At 40.8% G+C, this 21,441-nt stretch overlaps 1 protein-coding gene across 1 annotated transcript in view; it reads left to right on the top strand.

Annotated features, from left to right (window-relative positions):
- ARMC9 (armadillo repeat containing 9) overlaps nucleotides 1-18,152 on the top strand; it is a 66,446-nt gene extending 48,294 nt beyond the window's left edge. Inside the window, exons 19-24 of the mRNA XM_009883347.1 lie at nucleotides 1,046-1,150; nucleotides 1,914-2,029; nucleotides 6,220-6,344; nucleotides 9,755-9,887; nucleotides 14,334-14,506; nucleotides 17,971-18,152. Of these exons, the coding sequence (XP_009881649.1) occupies nucleotides 1,046-1,150; nucleotides 1,914-2,029; nucleotides 6,220-6,344; nucleotides 9,755-9,887; nucleotides 14,334-14,506; nucleotides 17,971-17,993 (675 nt within the window). The 3' untranslated portion in view covers nucleotides 17,994-18,152. The remainder of the gene's footprint in view (nucleotides 1-1,045; nucleotides 1,151-1,913; nucleotides 2,030-6,219; nucleotides 6,345-9,754; nucleotides 9,888-14,333; nucleotides 14,507-17,970) is intronic.
- The last annotated feature ends 3,289 nt before the right edge of the window (nucleotides 18,153-21,441 follow it).

The raw sequence follows: 21,441 nt of genomic DNA, 5'->3' as shown, positions 1-21,441 counted from the left end.
AATAAAGATGTTTTTAATTTTTTTGTTTTGTCTTGACTGATTAAAAATTATGCCTCTCTTTCTTGTAGATGAGTAATAAAATGTTTTGGGTTTTTTTTCCTTCTTGGAGAATACACAGCAATAAATTACTTCAGTGTTTTTGTCAAGATAAAGGGATGTACTCTGAATGTGCTGAATATGCATATGGGAGTTTCGACTTCATGGAATGTTAGCATTATCTTCAGGAAGGACTATGAATTGTTTTAAGGCACGCTTACTTTATTTTTCCTGCTAGTTGTTATAGTCTAACTTAAATTTATATGCTGATGATACTGAATCATAAAAAGATCCAGACAAGTTTTCTGTCAAGTTTCCTACCGTCCTCTTTACTTGAATGATAACTTTCTTGTGGGTTGGTTTGGGGTTTTTTTGGTTTGGTTTTTAGAATTGACTTACCTTAAGTTTGGGGTTTGTGGTATTTTATTTTTTTTAAACAAGAGTAACCTTTTCTGAGAAGTGGCTGAGAAATGCTGTCAGGTTTTTTGTTTCAGTCTGTACTGTATGACTAGATTGTCTTCAGCAGATCTGTAAAAACTAAAACTCCAAACTTCATACCAGCTGCTTCTTAAGCATCGCAATGCTGAGGAACATTGCATCTCTTCACACTAGCTTGCGATGTTCTACAAAGATACTAATGACTGAGATTTTTCCTAAGCCGTTATTAGGTCAAACAAGGAATAATTATTTGGGATTGGAAATCTGAAGGAGAAAGACTTTTGAAGTGCAAACTGTACTTTTTGGCATAGTGTCTGTGGAAAAAGGGATGGGTTTTTTTTCTTCTCACAGGATTCTTGAGTTTCTGGTTATACCAAAAGTTTAGGTGAGTTTGTCTTTAGATGTCTACTTCTTTGATAGAAAATGCTTGTACGTTACCACTTATATGTGCACTACTAACTGTATATCTGGAAAGTATGTATCATCCAAATGACTACTGAACTGAGAACTAAATTTGAAATGAAAACTTATTGGAACCTGGGGTCAAATAACATGCGTGTTGCTGTTGCAGGAGGATCATGACATCATGGAGGCTGATCTGGACAAAGATGAGGTTTTGCAACCTCAACTGGGAGAGCTTGCAGGAGAGAAGCTGCTAACAACTGAGTACTTGGGAGTGAGTACCACTCACTAGCATCTTGAAATAAATTAATTTGCTGGATTAAGTGTTACATTTTAGCAGTTTCGTCACTTTCTAAAGTCTTCTTTTCCTTCAAATTGTTGCTTGAAGAGTCAGGTTCTACCTGCATAGCAGTCCAAATCTTTCACAGTCTCTTTTATTAGCTGCCGTTCAGAAGAAGCGGAATAAGTTTGAGCTACCCTTTCACAGGAGGTGGTCAGGCTGTGGCTTAATAATAAGCTAAAGGCAGCCCTAGGGTTCTAGTGCTACATCAGTGACTCCGTGGGCACACAAAGCAAAGTGCTGAACAAGTTAATACTGGAACACCCTGCTGGTCTGAAATCATTTTGGAAAAAACAAAAAAAAAAAGTTGAAAAGTTAACTGCTCCTGCAGGCATTATGCCAGATCAGGTATTGTATGTCTTACCTCAAGCAGCAAAAAGCCATTAAGTAAAAAAGTGTAAAGTTAGCATGAATGCCATTTAGTGTGCTGTGACTAATTTGAGATAAATGTGACTGTATGCCTTCTGGATCCTGGAGTCCATAGGTCTACCAATGCTGGTGATGGAAACGTGACCTGAAATAAGATGTTATGGATAAGATGTCAGTGATTCCAGGGAATTTTATCTAGTGACACCAGAATGCAGTTTCGGTTTTGATGCAATGTTTTTACAGAATTTTCTCTATGGCTCCAGTTACCTGTCTTTCTACTGCATTCTCTTTTTTTTTTTTTTCCATTTCTTTATTTCCTGCATATCAGATAATGACTCATACTCCAAAAACCAAGAAGAAGCTGTTTCCTGGTGTCCATCAGAGTATAGATGAGCCTCTCCAGAGACCAGTGACACCAGGTTATCACAGAACTACGTACCTAATGTAAGTCCAAAAAAATGAGACCAAGTTGGATTTTTTTAAACTCCTTTAAAAAATAAAACAAAAAAACCCCACCCAACAATGCCTGATAAAGAAACCTTCCCTACCTAAAAGTGCATTGCCATTGTCATTCCTTAAAGATAATTTTAAAAAAAGAAAAGAGAGGAATATTGTAGGCAGAGAAAAGTCCATTGGCTGAGGTCACATACTTGGAATGGTTCAGTAAATGTTTGCTGATCAGTGTGATTAAAATTTGCATTATATCCTTCATGTTCATAGTCCTTTCATCTTCTCATAATATATTCTTTTGGTAAGTTGCATAGAGTGTCTAAAATACCTGGGATCTTCCACTTTATAAGCAAGAAACTATATTGCTCAGGAGAGATTTGCTACCCACCCATAAGAGGACAGGTTAAAAAGAAAATGGGAAAAACAAAAACTTTGGTATATGTCAGATTCCTGCTTTGGAATAAATACTTTTTCCAGTGGGAGGGTCTGTGATGCCTTGTTCTTGACATGATCGGGGTTAGAGGTAGGAGGCTGCATTGTAAATGAAATAAAGAAATCTTACAGTCTAGATCTCCTTGAAATTGCTGTGCCTCCCGTTGAACAAATATATCTTAATTTCTGATGTGAGACTCCTTTTCACTGAGGAAGCAAAATACCAATGAGATCTCAAATTTAAATGATTTTTTTATACTTCCACTTGCATACAGATTTGGATTTGATCAAATCCAGGTAGCTATGATACAGGCAGCAGTTTATCATGAGGATTTAATGTCTTCATTTCTGCAGATACTTAAGCTGAGAGACTACGAGTGACTCTAACAAAGTATAGATAATAGTACTCAAAAGTCACAATATTGGTATAGCTAAGTGCATGAAAATGAATGGGTAACCTGAAATACAAGTGTCATGAAGTTAGAAGGTAAGAAGTGGTTCTTAGAAGAGCATATCAGCGCTGAAGTCTGAACACTGTCCCATGTCTTCCCCCCTGCCATTCTTTGGTTTCGTGTTCATATTTTCTATTTCTTAAAATACGCTTCTTCCCCAGTTTAGTGTGGAAGATCCATATAGAAGACAGTGAGGACTGCTTTAGCCTGTAGTTACACAGGTGTAGTTGAATCTGATATAAGTCTATTGTTGTGGATAGGAAGTGGTCCCATCTTTATCTAACCCATGTTAATTCCCCCCACTGTCTTGTGCTAGCATTAGCAGTGATACAAGCAGGTGATCAGACTGGGAGCCCTCCTGAGTCATCCAAATATATCTTTTTTGCAGCTGTACCCATTCATTTCGGATTATATTTATTATGTTACTAGGGCCTCAGAATGGACAAGTGTAACATACCAGATCTGGGCATGGAAAAAGCCCTGGAAGGCATCTGCAAGATGAATGAAACACATGCTTCCAAAGCAGAAAAAGAACCTTTGGCTATCCCAGGGCAGAATTTGTCTTGCACAGTCTTGATTTTTGTTTTGAGTACTAGCCTGGAAAAAAATGGCATCTGTTTGAGCATGGCACCTACTTCTTCTGCCTGGTATAGCCAGAATGCAGATTTGGAGTTTTTACTTTGTGTCCTTTCTCACAGTGGCCGACTTTTGCACCATCATAATGTCCACAGCTTTTACAAGCCCTCTCCCTATATATTAAATGCACGTTTGTGTGTAAGAAGAAAACAGTAACAAATTAATATAAGCTCATATTAGTAGCATAGCGATTATCTAAACCTTTTCCTGCAGTCCTCCAAAAGAACTGCAGGCCTTAAAAATCTAAACTGGTGAATACATGACTAAATATACAGTGTGACTTTACTGTGGGGTCAGTGTTATGAAGTTCAAGGTCCCACTTTCCCTGCACAGTGTTTTGCCCATGGTGGGCACGGTGACCTGGATTGATACTGTGGAATCGGCTGTTAGGGTAGCCTTACAACCTAGTTAGAAAGTATTTTTCAAGAATAAATTTTAGTTGCCACTGGAGCATCTAAGCATTACATTATAAGTGGAGAGAAAAACAAGCTTGTGAAAATGAAGTGATTTTCCTATGGGAAGTCAGATTGGTGGCAAACCCGGGGGAGTGGCTTTTATTTCCTGGTGCCATGTAGCACGCTGCAGTTTATACATCAGAAATAATCTCTAGAAGTGATCTGGTGCCTGTCTTTACCACAATCTACCCAGGTAGTATGTTTTCTTAACAGTATCCCGGGATACTGGAGTGACACTGGTCCTGTATTTTGTCAAAAACTGAATCTTCTTGTGAACAGCTGCGCAGCTCATGGCTCCACCAGACAGCTTCAGGTCGCTGCTGGATACAAATTAAAAACACCTTTCTACTGTACTGGTTTTGGAAGCTTTGGGTCTGAGAGAAGTGTTAGTTTGATGGTATGAAGCAGTCTTTACAGATTGACTCACTGTACAAACTAGAGAGGAAAAATGTAATCAGCAGTAATCTAACATGGTAATTATGTGAAAATTAATCTCCCTCCTGGTCTGGCCAAATGGTAGAAATAATATGAGTATTTGGTGCTCCTGTGTTTTAAGTAGGAAGCATGAGATACCACCCTGAATGAGAAGTTTGTATTTTATATCTAATTGATTTGTGTGCTAGAAAACTGCAGTAAATAGATGAATACATTTTTAAACTAGATTTTGCAACAGAAAAGGACAAGCTTTGATGGCTTTTAGGCTGTTCTAATTTTAGTACGAATTCATTTACTAAAATGAGGGAGTATTCTTTTAGGAAGCCTTGCAAAAGGGAAACAATGGAAGTGACCAGATCTTAGCTGCCTTAATTTGAAAGCAATATCAGAACTGGATGTATTTCATATTTTAAATTATTTAAATGGCTTGTGTTTGTATCAGATGAAATGGCATGAAAAATGTCAGACTTTTTAGCCTCGTATGCAGCTTGTCTACAAGGACAGTTGAACTGAATTATTATATAAAGTTTTTTATTCAGCAGAATAGTTAAACTACATTCAAATTTGTGTAAATGCTTGCATTCAGAATTGAAGTGAATATAACTTGTTTGAAGTTCTTCATGTGAGGCTTGATGTAACATATTCCGGTTTTAAAACATGTTTTTAAAACATTGTGAAAGAGGAAGCAGTTGATGGAGATACTGTAACATATCTCTTTGAGTTGTTGGTTCATACCTCCAAAAGGGCAGGGGGGAGGGAGACGTTTCTAGTGCTGAATAGGAGTATTCACACAGAAAATTAATGCGGAAAAGCCACTGCACATGTAGCGACTATTCCATGCTAATTTTTCTATGACTTCCCAGCACAGACAAGGCTCTAGTTACTTCAGATGAATTGTCATGGGATCTCTATATGGACAAGCTACTGCTGTATGGAGCTGAGGGAGCCAGGAAATACTGGAAAGCTACTTCTACACACACACACACTTCTTTTTTTTTATTATTTTTCCCTCCTCTTTAAAGACTCACCGGCTGAGATCACTCAAGGGGGATTGAACTACTTAATATTCTGCTAGCTGTTTCCTTAGAAACTGATTTAGCTGTGAAATCATTAACTGCCTCCTTGGACTGCATCCATTCTAACTAGAAATATAGCCTAGTTACCTTCACCTGATATTGGGTAGGGAATCTTTCTGTGTCTGCCATCTTTTCATGCACTTCACACTGCTCTTGCTTCTGCTGTGTTATACTGCTTATTACTAAGCAATCTTGTCCCTCTTCTGTCCTTCAGCTACTTCAGTTTCACATTGATCCACCTCACTTGGAAATCAACAGTTCTAATTCTTACCTGCTTTGTTTTAAGTCTGTGTTACATATTGCTCTGTGAAGCTAAATCCTTTTAATAGTCAGGAACAAATCTTAAATCCTTGAAAAAGCTAAGTATTGAAGACCTCTCAGGCCCACTGCTACAGTCTTTAAGTGTCCTGCTGGTATTTTGTGTCTTCAGGCTGCAAGGAGTTATGGTTTCCTTTGCTCAGCTCTTTTACTGCAGTAGGAAAAAATGTTAATTTCAAATACATCTAACATCAGCTGGTTTGGGGACCTACAGTCATGCAGTTAAATTACGTCCTTAGCACTAGTTTGCAATATGAAATATAAAATAACTTTAGTATCTTCTATGTCATTACAGGCAATTAGAAGGAATTAGAATTTACTGTCATGCAACTTTTTATACTGCAAACATTCATCGCCCTGCATTCTCCTTTCTCCTCCAGGCCGGAAAACGATACCAATTCATGTCGTGATAGGGGTGAGAAGCTGCAGTCCCTGCCAAGTGGTCATCTTCCCATTTGTGGTGGGAGCAGGTCCAGCATTTCTGACCTCTGCATTTCCCCTTCATGTAAGGATCTTCTGTGAAGGCTGTTGTTAACTCTTGCTGTCTTTCTTGACTGGGGCAGGCATTTGGGGCCTAGCTTGTGTGCTGTAGATTGTTTGGGTTTTTTAAATGTAGCCTTGGAACTGGCCCTCTGGGGCAGTCTGCAGGACCTTGGAGCATGTGGTTGGATTTTGGTTCGAGCTGAATGAACGGCTACCAAAGGTAATATGTGGTCAGCAGAGACCAATGGTCTCGCTTGCCTCGCTCCATCTTGTTTCCTGTGGAAGGGCCATGGATCATACCCAAGGCATACTGTATTTCACTCCATGATGTCCCCTGTCTAGGGCAGCCCAGAGACAGTGCACTTCCCAACAGGCAAAGCCCCTTACTCAATCAAATATACCCTTGTTTGGATCTAAATGAATCACTGTCCGCTGGCACCTGCAGGCTCTCTTGGCTAGACCTCTCTATTACAGTTGAAGGCAGCTGCAGTTATCTGCTTAGATTTGCAACTACATTCAAACCGTAAAAGGCTGTGGAGGATGGGAAGCCCTGTGCTGTATAGCTACATTGTGAGTGATGCTGCTAAAGATTCTGTCCTTGCAACTTAAAGTGAAATTAATGCAAACTCAGCTGGACCTGAGAGCTCAGAAACATGTGATGGAATTTAAAAGATTATAGGCTTCTGAAATACTTCATTTCTGAACTGATATCCACAGGATCATGGAACTTCAGATGTGGGAGTTTCAACCTTCTTGCAGGGATTCGTTAACATTTCCAATTAGGGATTTAAGGCAAAATGTTCTGAAGTCTTAGATAAAGGATCTTGCAGCATATCCGGTACAGAATTATTAATAAGTTCAGACAAAGCATGCCTTTACTTTGCTGCAAAATATGCTTTGAAGCAGTAAAGGAATAGCATACTTTTTTCTCTCTTCTTTTTTTTAAATTTCCTAGAGGAAATGAAAAGGATTCTGAGAAAAGTAACAAAGGTCTTGCAGACAGGAATCTGCTTGCGTAATGCCCAGACCTGATAAATATAACATGCTGAATGGAAGCCATATGATAGAAGCAGATGAAGCTCCTGTTCAAGATGGGCACTTGTGTAGGAATGCGAGCTGCTGTCCTCAAGCCTCACTTCGTGCCGTACCACCTTGAGTGTAGCTGGGAGGTTGGCTGGCCAGGGCAGCAACTCAGAACAGCAGAGGTTGTAAACTGATCAAAAGCGTACTGACTTGACAGTTTTCCTAAGTAGAAGGAGAGAAAAAAAAAAAAGTTTTACATATTCATGTTCCATAAAGGAAATTAAGCCAAGCAGGTATCAAAGGTGTTCCTATTTGCTGTTTTAAAGTGTAATTAAATGCAATTTCTAGGGCATTATGCAGCCACCAGGAGCTGAGCGTGCCTTCTGAACCACCTTTTGATAATATCTTGCCAGTGAAATGTGTCCACTCACGTTGTTACTTTTTCCGTGCTTCTGATGTTGCCTGACAGTTTGCTTGTAAAGGTTTGTGGAGATTTAAACAGGGAACTTGAGTACGTCAGCAAAGTAAATGTTGTTCCTTTTTGATGGAGAATATTGATTTAAAGCCTTCATGCTGAAGAAATTCCTGCCTACTTTAATATTTCATATTGTCAGACCTTTGCTTGTAGCCTCTGTCTAAAACAGTTTGTTAGCTGTTTTCAGTCAAAATTATACACATGTACATACTAATAAGAGAACTAGATTGTACACTCTTGTAGAAAAATCTTGGGGGTCAGAATAGATCGCATATTGCAAGCTTATATGCATTATACATGTAAAAAGACAAATAATTTTTGTGTGTGGCAGAGACAATTCTTCCTAGCCCTAATCCAGGCTGTAAAACAACACTGAGCTGCTTGAAGGATTGCCAGAGGTTTATTTCAGGTTTTTCCAAGTAGCCAGTGAAATACATGCTTGTCTTTCTTATCTTTGGGGATTTAGAAATTAGGATTAAGAGAAGAGAAAAGAGAGACTGCACTGCTGGATCACCTGGTTGTTCACGTCAATGACAGGACTTTCATTTTGTATAATGATAATTGGACATCCCATGTTTTCCAAAAGGCAGTGGATTTAGTAATTCTTACATTGGAAAGGCTTTAATTTAAGATAATGGAAAATAAGCCCTTTCTCTTCTAGTGACTTTTAAGGTATGGCAGGGAATAGTACACAAAAGAAAGGTGTTAAAAATAATTGTACTGCTTCTAGAGACTCATCATGCGTTGACAAACATGTTTGCTGTGAAATAAATATGCAATTTATTGAGTCCTGATCCTGGCGTGATGGTCATTATGCAGTACCAGGATCCTGCTCACTTCGGAATATGTGTTTTCCAGCATCACACTAATACTTTGGGATTCAGAGTTTCATGCAGTCAAGTCATGAAATGAATAGTAAGAGCTCAAGACTGAAAAAACAGAGTAAAAGCTTCACATGAACAGTTAGCATCATCAAGGTCATATCTCAAGGAAGCTAAGTTTAGCCTCAAGAAACCTTGATCCTCTTTGTTTTCTAAAAATGAAAGCAGTTCTTAATGTCCTCCATACCTGGATTCATTCAGCTGTTCTTGAGCGGGTCTGATTTTGTCTAAGTCCATCCTCCCTTTTAATCACTTTGGTAAGGAATCAATAGTTCTGGCTCTCTTTTTTGTTGGTTGTTTTTTTTTTCTTCTCTGAGCAGAAAACTTGTGGACTAAAGATGAACCCTGGTCATCTGGCTACATGTATTATGCTGAATGTCAGACAGAACAGGCACTGGGCAGCCAAATGCTTGTCTGAAAGTGACCTGAAAGTGATCTGCATCCGTATCGGAATGTGACAGCAAACCAGGACAGCAGCCTGTCCTGAGCATGGGACGAGTGGAGCTAGGGATTTTTCCCTAAACTCTTATTGAATTTGCACATTTTGGTGGCCTTGTTTCTGTCAGCGAACTGTCTGTCCTTCCCTCCTCCGTTAGTGCAAGGCAGAAAGTGAGGTATATTGAACAAATGTAATAGACCTGAAGTCTGACAGAAGTGTAAAATACTGGTTTTTGTCCACAGAGTCTGCCTGTTACTATGGATATGTACAGACAACTGCAAATGGTTGCATTCCTATGCCTTTAATGAGATATCAGTCATCAGCTGATACATGTCAACTGATGCACGCTTCTAGCCCATTGCAACTGCAGAGTATAGCTGCTCTGAAAACAATCCAAGCGTGTTTTACTTTCCAACTGCAAAGGGCTGGCGGTGTGCATACTTGCAGTTGTCTTGGCTCAACTGATGAACCGTAATGCAACCCGCCACACTAACTCAGTAGTCTGCCATCATCTCAAGGTTTCCGTCATACAGCAGGAGCCGTGACTTGATTGTGTTTCTAGTAAAACTGTAAAGAAACAACTCCTCACTGAACTGTGTTTCTTTTTTAAATAGCAGTTGAAATGAAGTCATCTGAAATATTCTCATCAAGCCATAGAATGGACCGAAGCATCCCAGCTGGTGACAATATCTTGTCTTCCCGATCTACTGACTTCACCCAGGACAAAGTAAATGGACAATCGCATAGGTATGATTTATCCAGAGGAGTATCTAAAAGTGCAAGAGGAGTCTGAGGGAACTTACCAGCTAATTCCATGCTGCTGTAAAGACAATCTGTGAAGTCATTTGATGTATGATGCAGTCTGGTCTGAGACAGCTGGGGTGGTGCTTGCCAAACAAAATACCCTTAGCTGTGCCAGAGGCAGCTGTTCAATTTCTAAGCATCTGGTTCAGAATGGGAGAAATCTCAAGCAGTACATTATTAATGAACTTCACATGTATGCATAAGGCAGTCTTCTGCAAATAAAACTTCCTGATTGCTTCCTTAGGTGACTTGACTCTAACCCATGAAAAATCACATATTAGTAAAGAAATAGGTAGGACTGTGGGAACAGGGTGGGAATTAACTTGCAGAAGGAAGAAAAATTAAGCATTTAAGTGGATTCAGAGTGTTTAAACATGCTGAGTTGCTAGCACTGCTGACCAGAGTCCCTGTTTTATCCACTAGATGGGTATAGCAAGCGAGGCAATACTATGAATTCTCCCATCAATGGGTTTCAACTCCTTGAAATAATTTCTGACAAAAGAAGGTGAAAGATCTTGCTCTCCTTCTGCTGTTCATACCTTTAGCCCTCTGAAGCCTTTGTCATATGTAGGACTGTGATGTTATATCTTGGATGAGAACTAGGAATTCATTAGCAATTGGACCAAGGTTTACTGAAGTCTTTCAGGGCCCGCATGTGTCCTTCAGACATTAACAGCTTTTTCCTATAGCTAATTTGATTGGGCCAAGTTTTAAACACTGAGTGTAGAGAAATTTTAAAAGCAAGTACATTCCAGAAGTAAAACACAGAATGGGTGGAGATGTGTTAAAGGAAAGGTTTTACCAACTCTTTATGGATATGATTTTTCAGAAGTGCTTAGTTATTTGTGTCAGTTAAAGCTCTAGCACTTCTCAAAATTGGACTCTCTGCTTAGACCTTTGTTTCCTTCTGGCCTACAGATGCCTGTGTGTGGTTTACGGGGTGGGGGGGGTTGGTGTCATTTTGGTTTTGTCTTTTTCCCAGTTGTGCTGTTTCCATGGTGAGATCTGAGAAATTATATATTGTCAACAAATTATTACTGGTTAGCAGCTGAAGTGCTTAGTAGTCATACCTCTATCACAGCTTTACTCGTTTTATTTCTATTGCTTGTCCTGACAGTAGCTAAGTGCATACTACAAATATAAATAGACAATGAGAATTTTATGGCCAAATTGCTTGCTTTGTGATGGAGAGAGAGATTATTTTTCAGGCTTTGGCTTGCAAGAAGCAAGCCAAATTGGCAGCATCTTACCTTCCACCTTGGTGAGAGGCTTTGCATCTCTACAGTCATAATCTGTTATTAAAAAGGCATGTCCCCAGTAATGTTTAATTTTTCTTCATAAATGTATGTCTAAATCTCAGTAATAGATGGATCACTAACTCAAGGCACAGGTGCAGCATCCTGCCGAAGACGATAGTATCTTTTCATTGCGTGCTTCCTTAGCATGAGTACAGTAATCTGTATTTACAAATGCAGCCTCGAGTTACGGATATGGGAATGTAGCCATTCACAGTCTACGCGAACACAGCGTTTCCTGTGTCAAGGGTCTTTTGTTAATGTGTTGGTGTTGCAATAGCTAGACCTGCCTTTTCATTCTTTCATTCTTGGAAGCATACTTTAATTTGTTTGCAAAATAAACAGTGAATAAATCGCTGCTTTGGTCATAGTTTTGACCACTGTAAGAGATGTCTCCTTCCTACTAGGCAAATATCAAGACCTTCCTAGAAAAGATATGTATGAGAAAAGGAGGGCTGAGTTGTGGTGATGAAGCAGTCACTGCTGTTTCCCCTCTTCCTTAGCGGTATAAATTGGGAATTTAAATGCACAGAGATCAGTGAAATTATGCTAAATCAGTCTGAGAAAAGAATGAGGCCCTAGTCGTGGCGTGTCTATTGCAGCTGTATTTCCACAGGAACAAATGATTGTTCTAGCTGATGCATGTCAGACTGGCAGCTGCCCCTGCTATCTCCTGCTGCATTTTGATCATGTAAGAATATAGATGTGTTGTACGTTTCAGCTAATCAAGGATAAATTTGTAATAGACTTGAGTTTACAATTGTAAAATTGTAAAAAAAAAAAAAAAAAAAAAAATTATCAGCAGTCCTTGGCTAACACCAAGTTGAGCAGGAGTGATGATCTGCTTAAGGGTAGGATGGCTCTACAGAGGGATCTGGACAGGCTGGATCGATGGCCGACGCCAGTGGTATGCAGTTCTACAAGGCCAAGTGTTTTTTGTTGGGAGCACTTGCTCTCAAATTACCACACCTTGTCATAAATGACTCCTTTACCAAATACTGTGGAACATTTTCCCACGCTAGATTTTGCTCCTTCTTTCTTCATCTCATCAAGTTCTAAAGGATGCCAAATAGCAGTTTTCTCTGTTAGTCTGAGGATTACTTCTTTTCTGTAGATCTTGGCCTATTTATTGACGTAGTAAAAGATGAGGTGGTTCTGTGACACCTGGGCATATGGAGACCAAAATCTGCTCTGCATCCTGTCAGAAAATCAGCAGCGTTTTTTCAACTTCACAGTGTTTGCTACCAGCTTATTTCATATAATCCTTTCCTGAAGAGCTTGCAAAGTTGTGAGCCATCCTGTTTGACCACTGTGTATCTGTCTCTTTGGGAAAGTGACTCTGGCTGCATTACTTTGCTCTGTCCCCAAAGTGTTGATAGTCCAGCTGCCCTAGGTTACTGCAGTGAAACTCTGAAGAGTGTTGATGGCTATAAAAACACTTTTTAGTGTATGGGAATACGGAGTCAGGGTTTTGTTATCTATTGCTGAATAAAGGGGGGGGGGGGGGAAGCGCTCATTTGTGGCTCAAAAACTGCTGTGAGGCTGTTGGACCTTCCTTTTTTACCACGTTAACATATCATAGTACACATAAGATCACCATGAAGGGCACTAGTGAATTGAAAACCTAGCTCTTGAACCACAGTGAATAAAATTACGAAGAAGCAATAACAATGAGACTATTTTATGGAGAGAGATGTTTAACTATGTCTGTGGTCCGTGGCTTGGGGTTTTATCGAGCCAATCTTACTTTTCTGTTTTTTTGGTTTGGTTTTTTTTTTTTTTTTGCTGGTGTGTTTCTGCTGCCATCTGCCACCTCCTCCTTTGAAATGAGACGAGGGTAATACTTACAATACTCATAGATAGGTAGAGGGCTGCAGAGATGGCTCTTAGCAGAACAGTTAGCATGTCTCTGTCCTTAATAGTTAGCATATACATATGCAAAATACCGACAATTAATGCTGTTTGAAATATGAAAGAAACACTTGCTCAAATCTTCCTGCAAGGTGAAGCAGGGGTATGGAAGGGCTAATCAGCACTGACTCAGCAACATTCCCAGGGGAGGAAGGGAGATTAAATGTCTTGAAAATCCTCCTAATCACCCTTTCTGATGGTCACAAAGGGTTCTTTTGATGGAGCTAATAACACGGGGACTTTCCGTTTTAATCGCTTGTCTTTAGGTGGCACCTTTTTCGATGTCCTGCCTTTGGCTCTGCTTTTATTTGCTTTTTAAATACGATGAGCTTTTTCATGTAGCTGTTGTTTCAGTTTAACCTTTTCTCCTTTTAAGAGAAAATTGACGCGCTAGAGCAAACATGAATATAGATTCAGAATTATTTTAGAGGCTTGCTATTTCCTGGTAGCCTCCATTTTTGTACCTGGGAAAGAATATATTGATGCTGGGCGCAGGGAAGGATGATATATGCTCACACAGTCATGGACTAAATTTTAAAAAATGGTATACTTGCAGCACATGCAGACTGTGAAATAGCAGCAGCTGTTTTATGTTTTCAGTGCGAACAAGTAACCTGTGTGCTTAGGGAATTTATTTCATAGATGCCATCACAGCTTTTTGCTCTTTTGACAAAGCCTTCAGGGAGTTCTGCAAATCTTATCGCAGCTGGGAGCCAGGGAGGCTGCCTGTGTCTGCCAAGATTGTGACCGATACCTAGGAGAAATAATAGTGTCTGTGCCCTAAAAGCATGTATTCCTGTGCTGTAGCATTTCTGTAGGTCTTTTGCACCTCAGATTGAGTCTCTGTGTGTGATAAATACAATGGGGAAAACAAGTTAAAGAACTATTACTTGTTTGCAAGGGATTTAACTGAACGTGTTCGATCCTGTTGTCCAAAGAACAAGGTTTGAGTAGGATAGACGGGTCAGTCGATAGAGCCAGGTTTAGAGGCTGTGTGGTGAGTACATGCCCCAGGGCATACCTATGGTGCCATGTTCCTTTCCATTTGCAGTCTCCCTGAATTTTGAGCAGCCTGTCATGCCGTCGCAGCATGTACTGCTACTGCAGGTTTCACTTGGTTGCAGACTTACTATGCATACATATTTCTCCGTGCGTTGCTGACCCTTTCCATCTCCTCCTACAGTGAGTTTCCCTCAGCCTTCACCAGCAAACCCAAGATCCCTCGCACTCCTGAAGCGCAGAGTGCCAGCCCTAGAAAGGGAAAGATGCCAGCTATTGCCCCCCAGTTCTCCCAGTCTGGACCGCAACAAACAAGCCGTCCCAGCTCCTCAGGATCATCCACAAGGAGCAGACAGAGTAAGTGGGAAAAGTCATCATTCTGTTTGTCAGTCCTTGGGGTGGGAAAGGAGGGAGTGCTGTAGTAGCTCTCCAGGAATGAAGTCGTATGCTACAAATGTGCCAGGAGTATATGACATTGTACTTGTCATCTGCAGGATATCCAACCATATAATTATATCCTGCTTAACACCGCTCCTATTTCCAGGCTGTCATGTGAGCAGTTGAGAGACACGCTTTTTCCTGTCTCTGGGTGGAGAAATGGCCCAAATTCTCAGAAGTTTGGGGGGAAGCTTCTAGGCTCAGATCAGACTTTCTCTAGATATCATTAGACTACTTCGTTTTCTTTAGACACTTGTTCAGTCTGCTGTGTAACTTGTTTGATGTTCTTGAATCTAGATCCCTGTATGTGTCTACGCTGCAACTGAATGTAGACCAGATGTCAGGCAGTTCAGAAGATGAGCTTAGGGCAGCCAAGCATGGTGTGCTGCTTGTGGCAGTCATCGTTCTGCTGGAGACTTGTATTTAAGAACCATATGGATGTGTCATTGTCTGAGGAAGTGTAAGCAGTATTAGTTTGCGGTGGGCTCAGAAAAGGAGAGGGCTGTGACTTGAGATTGGAGGGAAAGGATGGACACTTGCTTTAAGCCAGTCAACGCAAGCCCAATAAAGTGGAAATGTTGCTCTCGGATGCTCACACAACAGTAAAGACATGTGCGGTCTGTAAGCTGTGGGGGGTTTTTGAGGAGGTAGAGGGAAGAAAGATGCAGTCTTCAGCAATGTGTAAGCTTTTGCTCTGGACTGTGGATGGGACTGGCTGGATTCAAATACACCTCTGGGTCCATCAGTGAAAATGGCAGGAGCTATGTGCTCTATATTCTGATTCCAAACATATCGTAAGAGGTTTAGTGATGATTATCTGATCACAGTGTAACATCAGCTCTACTTTTTAGCTGTAACTGTTATCTTTAAACATTTCACAAAAACATGGTAACTCGTAATACCTTGCAAACCTTCCCAAGAAATTTGAGGTATGTGTATATCATTAACTCTCATTACAGGTAGACAAAATGAAACACAGAGAATTGAAATGACCTAGTGAATCAGCAACAGAGCTGGAAAGAGCTTCCTAAGTCTTCTGTGTTGGTCACTCACTGTCATTCCACACAGTTGCATGTGCAGGGAGATGGGGTGGTTTCATAAAGGGAGTACAGGTGAGGCAATGGAAGGGAATGTCCTTGGTGGTTAAGGGAGGTTTTGACCTCAGCTAGAGTTCAACTAGAGAATACTTGCTTGAACAGTCCCGTGCTTAGCTAATACCGCCAGCTCTTTTGGCTTTACTTTTGCTGCATATGCCCCGTGTTTTACCTCTGACATCAGTGATTTCTGTTTCCTATGATAGGAGCGCTGTTCTGCTCTGACCGAATGTGGTGTTAACACCCGAGAGTCTGTCCCTGGTTCCTGTTTCAGTTCATTTACAAAAGCACTAGCCCATTGAAAAGGAGAAGCTCTGCTGAAGACGGGAAAAGCGTAGTGTGTGTGTGTGTGTATGTAAAAACTCCTCCGCATGTTCTAGTTTCTCCAGGGCAGCTTTACACTCCTGGGGGGGTGTGTCCTATGAAAGATGTGACATACATATGTTGCTCTTATAGGGCTCTGGAATAAGTTCCTTTTCCAGTGGCACAATGTGTAATGTATTGTATTTTGAAATTGCATTAAAGCAGCGCGTGATCAGAGTTCTGCATCACTTGGGTTTCTCTGTTGATTCAGTATATGTGATTTGTAAGTCCAGACTCTTGGGCTCTTACAACTTTTATCAGATAGGGTTTGTCTTACAATACACCTCTTATCTTTGCTGTGTCTGTGCATCCTAAAGCTGAATGTATAGTGGGCATCACATCTTACTATGTGTGCATTGATCTTTTCTCCCAACTTTTCTATTGGGGTTCCAGGAAATTGTTTTCTATCTGTCCCCATGTGCCGTGAGACAGACTTGGTGTCAGCAATTGAGTGTTAAACTCTTATCTTCCTGCTAAAAATAACAAAGAAATTATTTTGCAAGCAAGTCTTCTCCCACTCACTTTGTGTATATGTATCCTGCGTTGTTGTCTGCTGTCACAGAGCACCTATTGGTTGTTGTCCATCTTGCAGTGCCTTTCACACAGGTTTTTATGGTTGGGAAAAGTGAGAGGAAAGTGATAAGGACCAGATTTTTAAAGAACCGAAAAAAGGGTTTTAAGCACCTATGTCCAAACCTGAGGTTCTCAAAGGTAATTAAATTCCCAGCTGTTACTTCAAGGTGCAGGGAGGCATCAGAAGCAGGTGAGTCCCTAATGTTTCCCTAGTAAAGCTCTGTGCTACTGTTCCTTTAAGTTCCTAGCTGACTTACCTGTAAGTCAAAAATGTTATCAGATGCATAGATATCAGCAATCAGTAGATTTTTAGCAATTGCTGCCTCCCATTTGCCTGCTGCATAGGTATGTAGGTTTTTACATATCAAGAGACTGTGTCCCAGTGCAAGACTGTCTTTAGTTTGTGGATTTCTTGGTATTTCTGGAGAAATTTTTATAGTTTTTGTAGCTGATGCGCGTGATGAGAAAAAGATGAGTTTCTGATTTTACTTAACTTGATGTACTGACTTATTTTAGAGACGCATATTAAGCTTGCTTTTAATATTTATTATAGGTGTATTTTCCGGAAATAAGTTACTTTTACATAAACCTAGCTGAACTAGCTGGACCGTTCCTCTTGAAGCATGGAGTGTGTGGAATGCCTGAGGAATGCAGAGGAAGCTCAGGTACTTAGTGCAGCTACAGGCCTGGGGCCAAATTCCTCCCTGAGATGTAGCCTGCTGCTGTTAGCCAGGCTCCAAAGCTGTTTCTTAAAGCAAAACTGAGCTCCTTCGAATAAAACCAGCCATGCTGGGATTTTCTGTGGATTCCGATTCCTAGCTGATACAGGGATGACACTGGTGGTGTGGCTAGAACATAGGGTGGACCTCCAAATCTGGAGTTCAACTGTGCGTACGTGCTCCACATAGGGTGGACCTCCAAATCTGGAGTTTTTCAACTGTGCGTACGTGCTCCGTGTGGACATGGTTGAATGGTTTCATCTGTCCTGTTACTAACTCTGCATCTGTTCCAAGCTCCTCTGCATGGGTGTGCTCAAGCTGTTTGCAGTGTACCAAGTTCTGTCCAGGGCACAGTGGAGCTAGAGTTGTACAAAAATCTCTACTGGAAGAAGAATGATTTTTGTCAGGAGTGTGACTGCGCACTGGCGACTCCCTGCTCCTCCACAAGTTTGGTTGCCATAAATACATTCTTCGTTTTTAAGTTGCAACATCAGTGGTTAAGGTGCCTTTGTGCATGTTCTTTGTGGTGTTTGTGTCACTGTACAGGTTGAACAAGTGTTGCCCTCAGGCAGCTCCTGTCTTGTAATAAATCCTGCTTTCAGCTGACAGACCCTTTCTTGCTGTTTTTCTGCAGGCAGCCAGTCCTACAGGAAGTGAGAACAGTTCCTTTCCTCGAGAATCACCTGTCACATTGTTGAAGGACAGAGCCAGCTTCCTGTAATGAGCTTTACTGGCGACCTGCTGAGAAGAGAGTGAGGTTATTGACACTGTACGGCGTACGCCTTGCACGGTGATTCATGGATTATCTGATGGGATACATCTGCTGTCTCTAAAGCTGGCTAAGACAAGGGCCTTGTTATTACAATTCAAGGTCTCAGCAGCAGCCCAGGACTGATACGGGAGATGGATATAGTCCCAGTGTCTCTGATAGTTTACTCTAAAGTGACATTGCCACTTTGAGAAGAAGCTCTTCTCTCTGCCCTCTGTGTCAGAGTAAACGGCCTTTGGAAACGGTATGTAGGGCTGAGCACAGGAATCTGACCCAGCAACTGTCTTGTTTACATATTGGTTGCTGAACTAGCCTGTCACTTGTTGTTTTGTTTTGTTGTTTTGTTTTTAAAATTATACCTTTGTGAATGAGTTGGGAGATAGCTATATTCAAAGGATCTGCACTAGGAGGGAAAATGTACACCATATGCGTGGAGCGAGATTGTGTTTGGCCACCAGAGACTGGAGATGAAGTATTTCATCAACTTTTGATTGACCCATGGCAGTTGAAAAACACTGTGCCAGTGCCCAAGGCAGCACCCATGCTCACCTCTGAGGGTCTCATCAGCAGCTTTATCTGCAGCAATTACTCCTATTCCTTCTTCCTATGTTTTTTTTCTCAGTTCTACTGTTTAACATTTTTTCCACTGGAATGAAGAACTTCATTACTTCATTCATAGAAGAAACCATAAGAATGTGAACAGATCAGAAACAGCTTTCTCTTAACTTGTGGCTGTGGACAATCTTCTTCGATCTTTATAGCTTTTTTATGTTCTTCACTTCTGAGCAATGGCTGATTATGTCTTTACGGAATTTGTGCTGGTCTTCAGTGAATATGAAGTGCTGGCTAGGCAAGAGAGATCAGGAACCCTCTAATAAATAAAAAACAGCAGTTAGTTCTGCCAGTGAATTATGAAGCTAGTGTTGTTTGTTCTTTCTCTCAAAAGTAACAGTGACCAGGAAACACTAAAGTCTTCTCTGGGGGTCGACTTTTCAGTAACATCCCCTCATGTGACGCAGCTGTTAGGACAACAGCAACAACTTTTCCAGAAATGCAGTTTACCTTGGGACTTGGCTGCCACTGAGGCAGAAATGCACAAAAAGCAGGGATCCTATTTACCATATGCAGACTCCAAAAGCAAATGCTTTAACAGGTACAAAAAGGGAGAAGGTAGGGCTTTTGTTTTGGAGTTTCACCTTGAGAAACAGACAAACGGAACACGGTCTGAAAGGTAAAGCAGCTCCAATAGTGACACCAACTTCCCCTGAAGAGTTGTAAAGCCACCAGTCATTTCCATAGGACCAGAAGAAAGCTTTACGCTTCTGCTGAGACCTTGAGTTGTTCCTCTTGGTATGTGGTGGCAACTAAAGAGCCAAAGCCATTTACTTCCATGATATTGTTGCAATAAGACGCACCAAGATCAGCGACACAGTGTCAGACGTTTGCAGAAAGGGATCCCATGCACAAGTTCATGTAACCCATTTGGATAATAGACTTAAAATTGGAATCGGGATCTTTTGTAGGAAAAGACATCCACCAGTTTAAAATGTAGTCATATTCATGTGGAAGTTATAATTTACCGCTCGGTAACTTCAGGCCTAACACAAAGCAGGCGGAATATGGGTGTTGCTTTGACTCCCAAACTACATAGGACATGAAGTGATTATAGACACTTGATAGCCCCTGTCACATAGATTTCCGTGCTAGACAAATAAGTCACAGAAAGTCTCTGACTTGTGCTTAGATTCACCCACCTCCTCTCACAGTTGATAAACACAATTAATGGAAAAAAAGTCCTCTGGTTCACAAAAGGGCAGTAATGGAAACCAGCCATAAAACCTCACCTAGTGTTTTCCAGGGTAGGCAGCTTTTCTTTTTCCTCTGAAATACTATCTTTTTTCCAGCATGTAATATCAATGGCCAAGTTGTTAACACTGAAGTGCTAAGCACGTTCATTTGCATATGCAGATAACACAGAATGCTCCAGCACTTAAGTTTTACTAATTTCACAGCAGTGCTGAGTTTCATGTTGGAGCAGTCCTGATCCTCTGAGGTGCAGAGCAGCTTTTGAAAAGCACAGACTATTTTTTTGGGGGGGGGAAACAAAACAAGCCAAATAAACAAACAATCCCCTTCCCCCCCCCAAAAAAAAAAAAAAAAAAAAAAACAAACCCAAAAAAACCCCACCCAAAACGTCACTGGCTTTACCATTAGTTGAGGTCAAGATTGTACTACTCCTTGAAAATCAGCTGAAGGAGGTGGGTAGGTGCCCTCCAGCAGATCAAGATTAGTGAAAACCAAACTGCATCTTGCAGAACTGGACTGAAAGGAAAAGCTGAGGGGTATATGCTTGTGTGTTTGTTTCTTACTCAGGCCTATTGCAACACAGAACTCTGCATGTACATTCTTCTGCGTTCAACTCTTTGTTTTGGAGTGCAAGTATAGAGTTGGAAAACTGCGAGATTATTTTATATTAAAGCTTGGGAAACTTGATTTTCCAAATACTTGAGAGAAACTATGGATACGCTTAGAAATAAATTGTCAGCTGAGCAGCAATTTGAGAGGCAACAAAGTAACGTGTCCTCCTTTTCTCTGTCTTGTTCACACACCCACCCCCCCATGATGCCAGTCGGAAGGTTTTGAAGCTAATGAAAAACATTGATTGATTCTGCCTTTGTTGGTAGGACACCACTATTCAGGGTTGAAAGGTCCCTGGACAGAGGACAGTAACACACACATAGCAAATTTTGCACCTCGCTCTTAAAAGTTGTTAGTTGGGTTTTTTTTTTGTATATGCCATGTAGAGGCTGCTGCTAGATACAACACCACCCTGATAAATTCTTAATGGGAGCAGTGGAAATTGCCGGCCTGAGTGAGAGGGGTGTGATTGTACTTAAAGCGGCTACGATTTTGTTTGCAGTAAGCGAATACAGTTATTGCATATGACACATAGATCTGCAAGGGAAGTTCTTCTGGGACCAAAATGCAATTTGGTGCCAGCATGCCTTTTGGATTGAACACCTCTATATTTAGTCTGATTTTGCTTATGGACAGTGTTATGAGAGGTATAAACTTCATGAGTATATTTAAATTTGCATGGAGGGCTCATTCTGTACAAGTGCTTTAAAATTATCTGGCAGTGACTAGGTAAAAATGCTTCTAAAGGGATTTTTTTTTTTCTTTGATAGGTTTGTTTGGGGTTTCATGAACTTTTAGGGTGTGCATTTGTTTACATTTCATTCTGGTTTATTATCGACAAATTCTATCCCCAACGGTTTTGTCTCCAACTGAGTTGAAAACACAGCTCCCTTCTGTTCAGCCTGGCTTGCCTCTGCA

This window comes from Charadrius vociferus, unplaced genomic scaffold, assembly GCF_000708025.1.
Source record: "Charadrius vociferus isolate BGI_N301 unplaced genomic scaffold, ASM70802v2 scaffold214, whole genome shotgun sequence".
Lineage (NCBI taxonomy): Eukaryota > Metazoa > Chordata > Aves > Charadriiformes > Charadriidae > Charadrius > Charadrius vociferus.
Note: the sequence above shows the minus strand (reverse complement) of the source record. Positions and strands in the feature narration are given on the sequence as shown.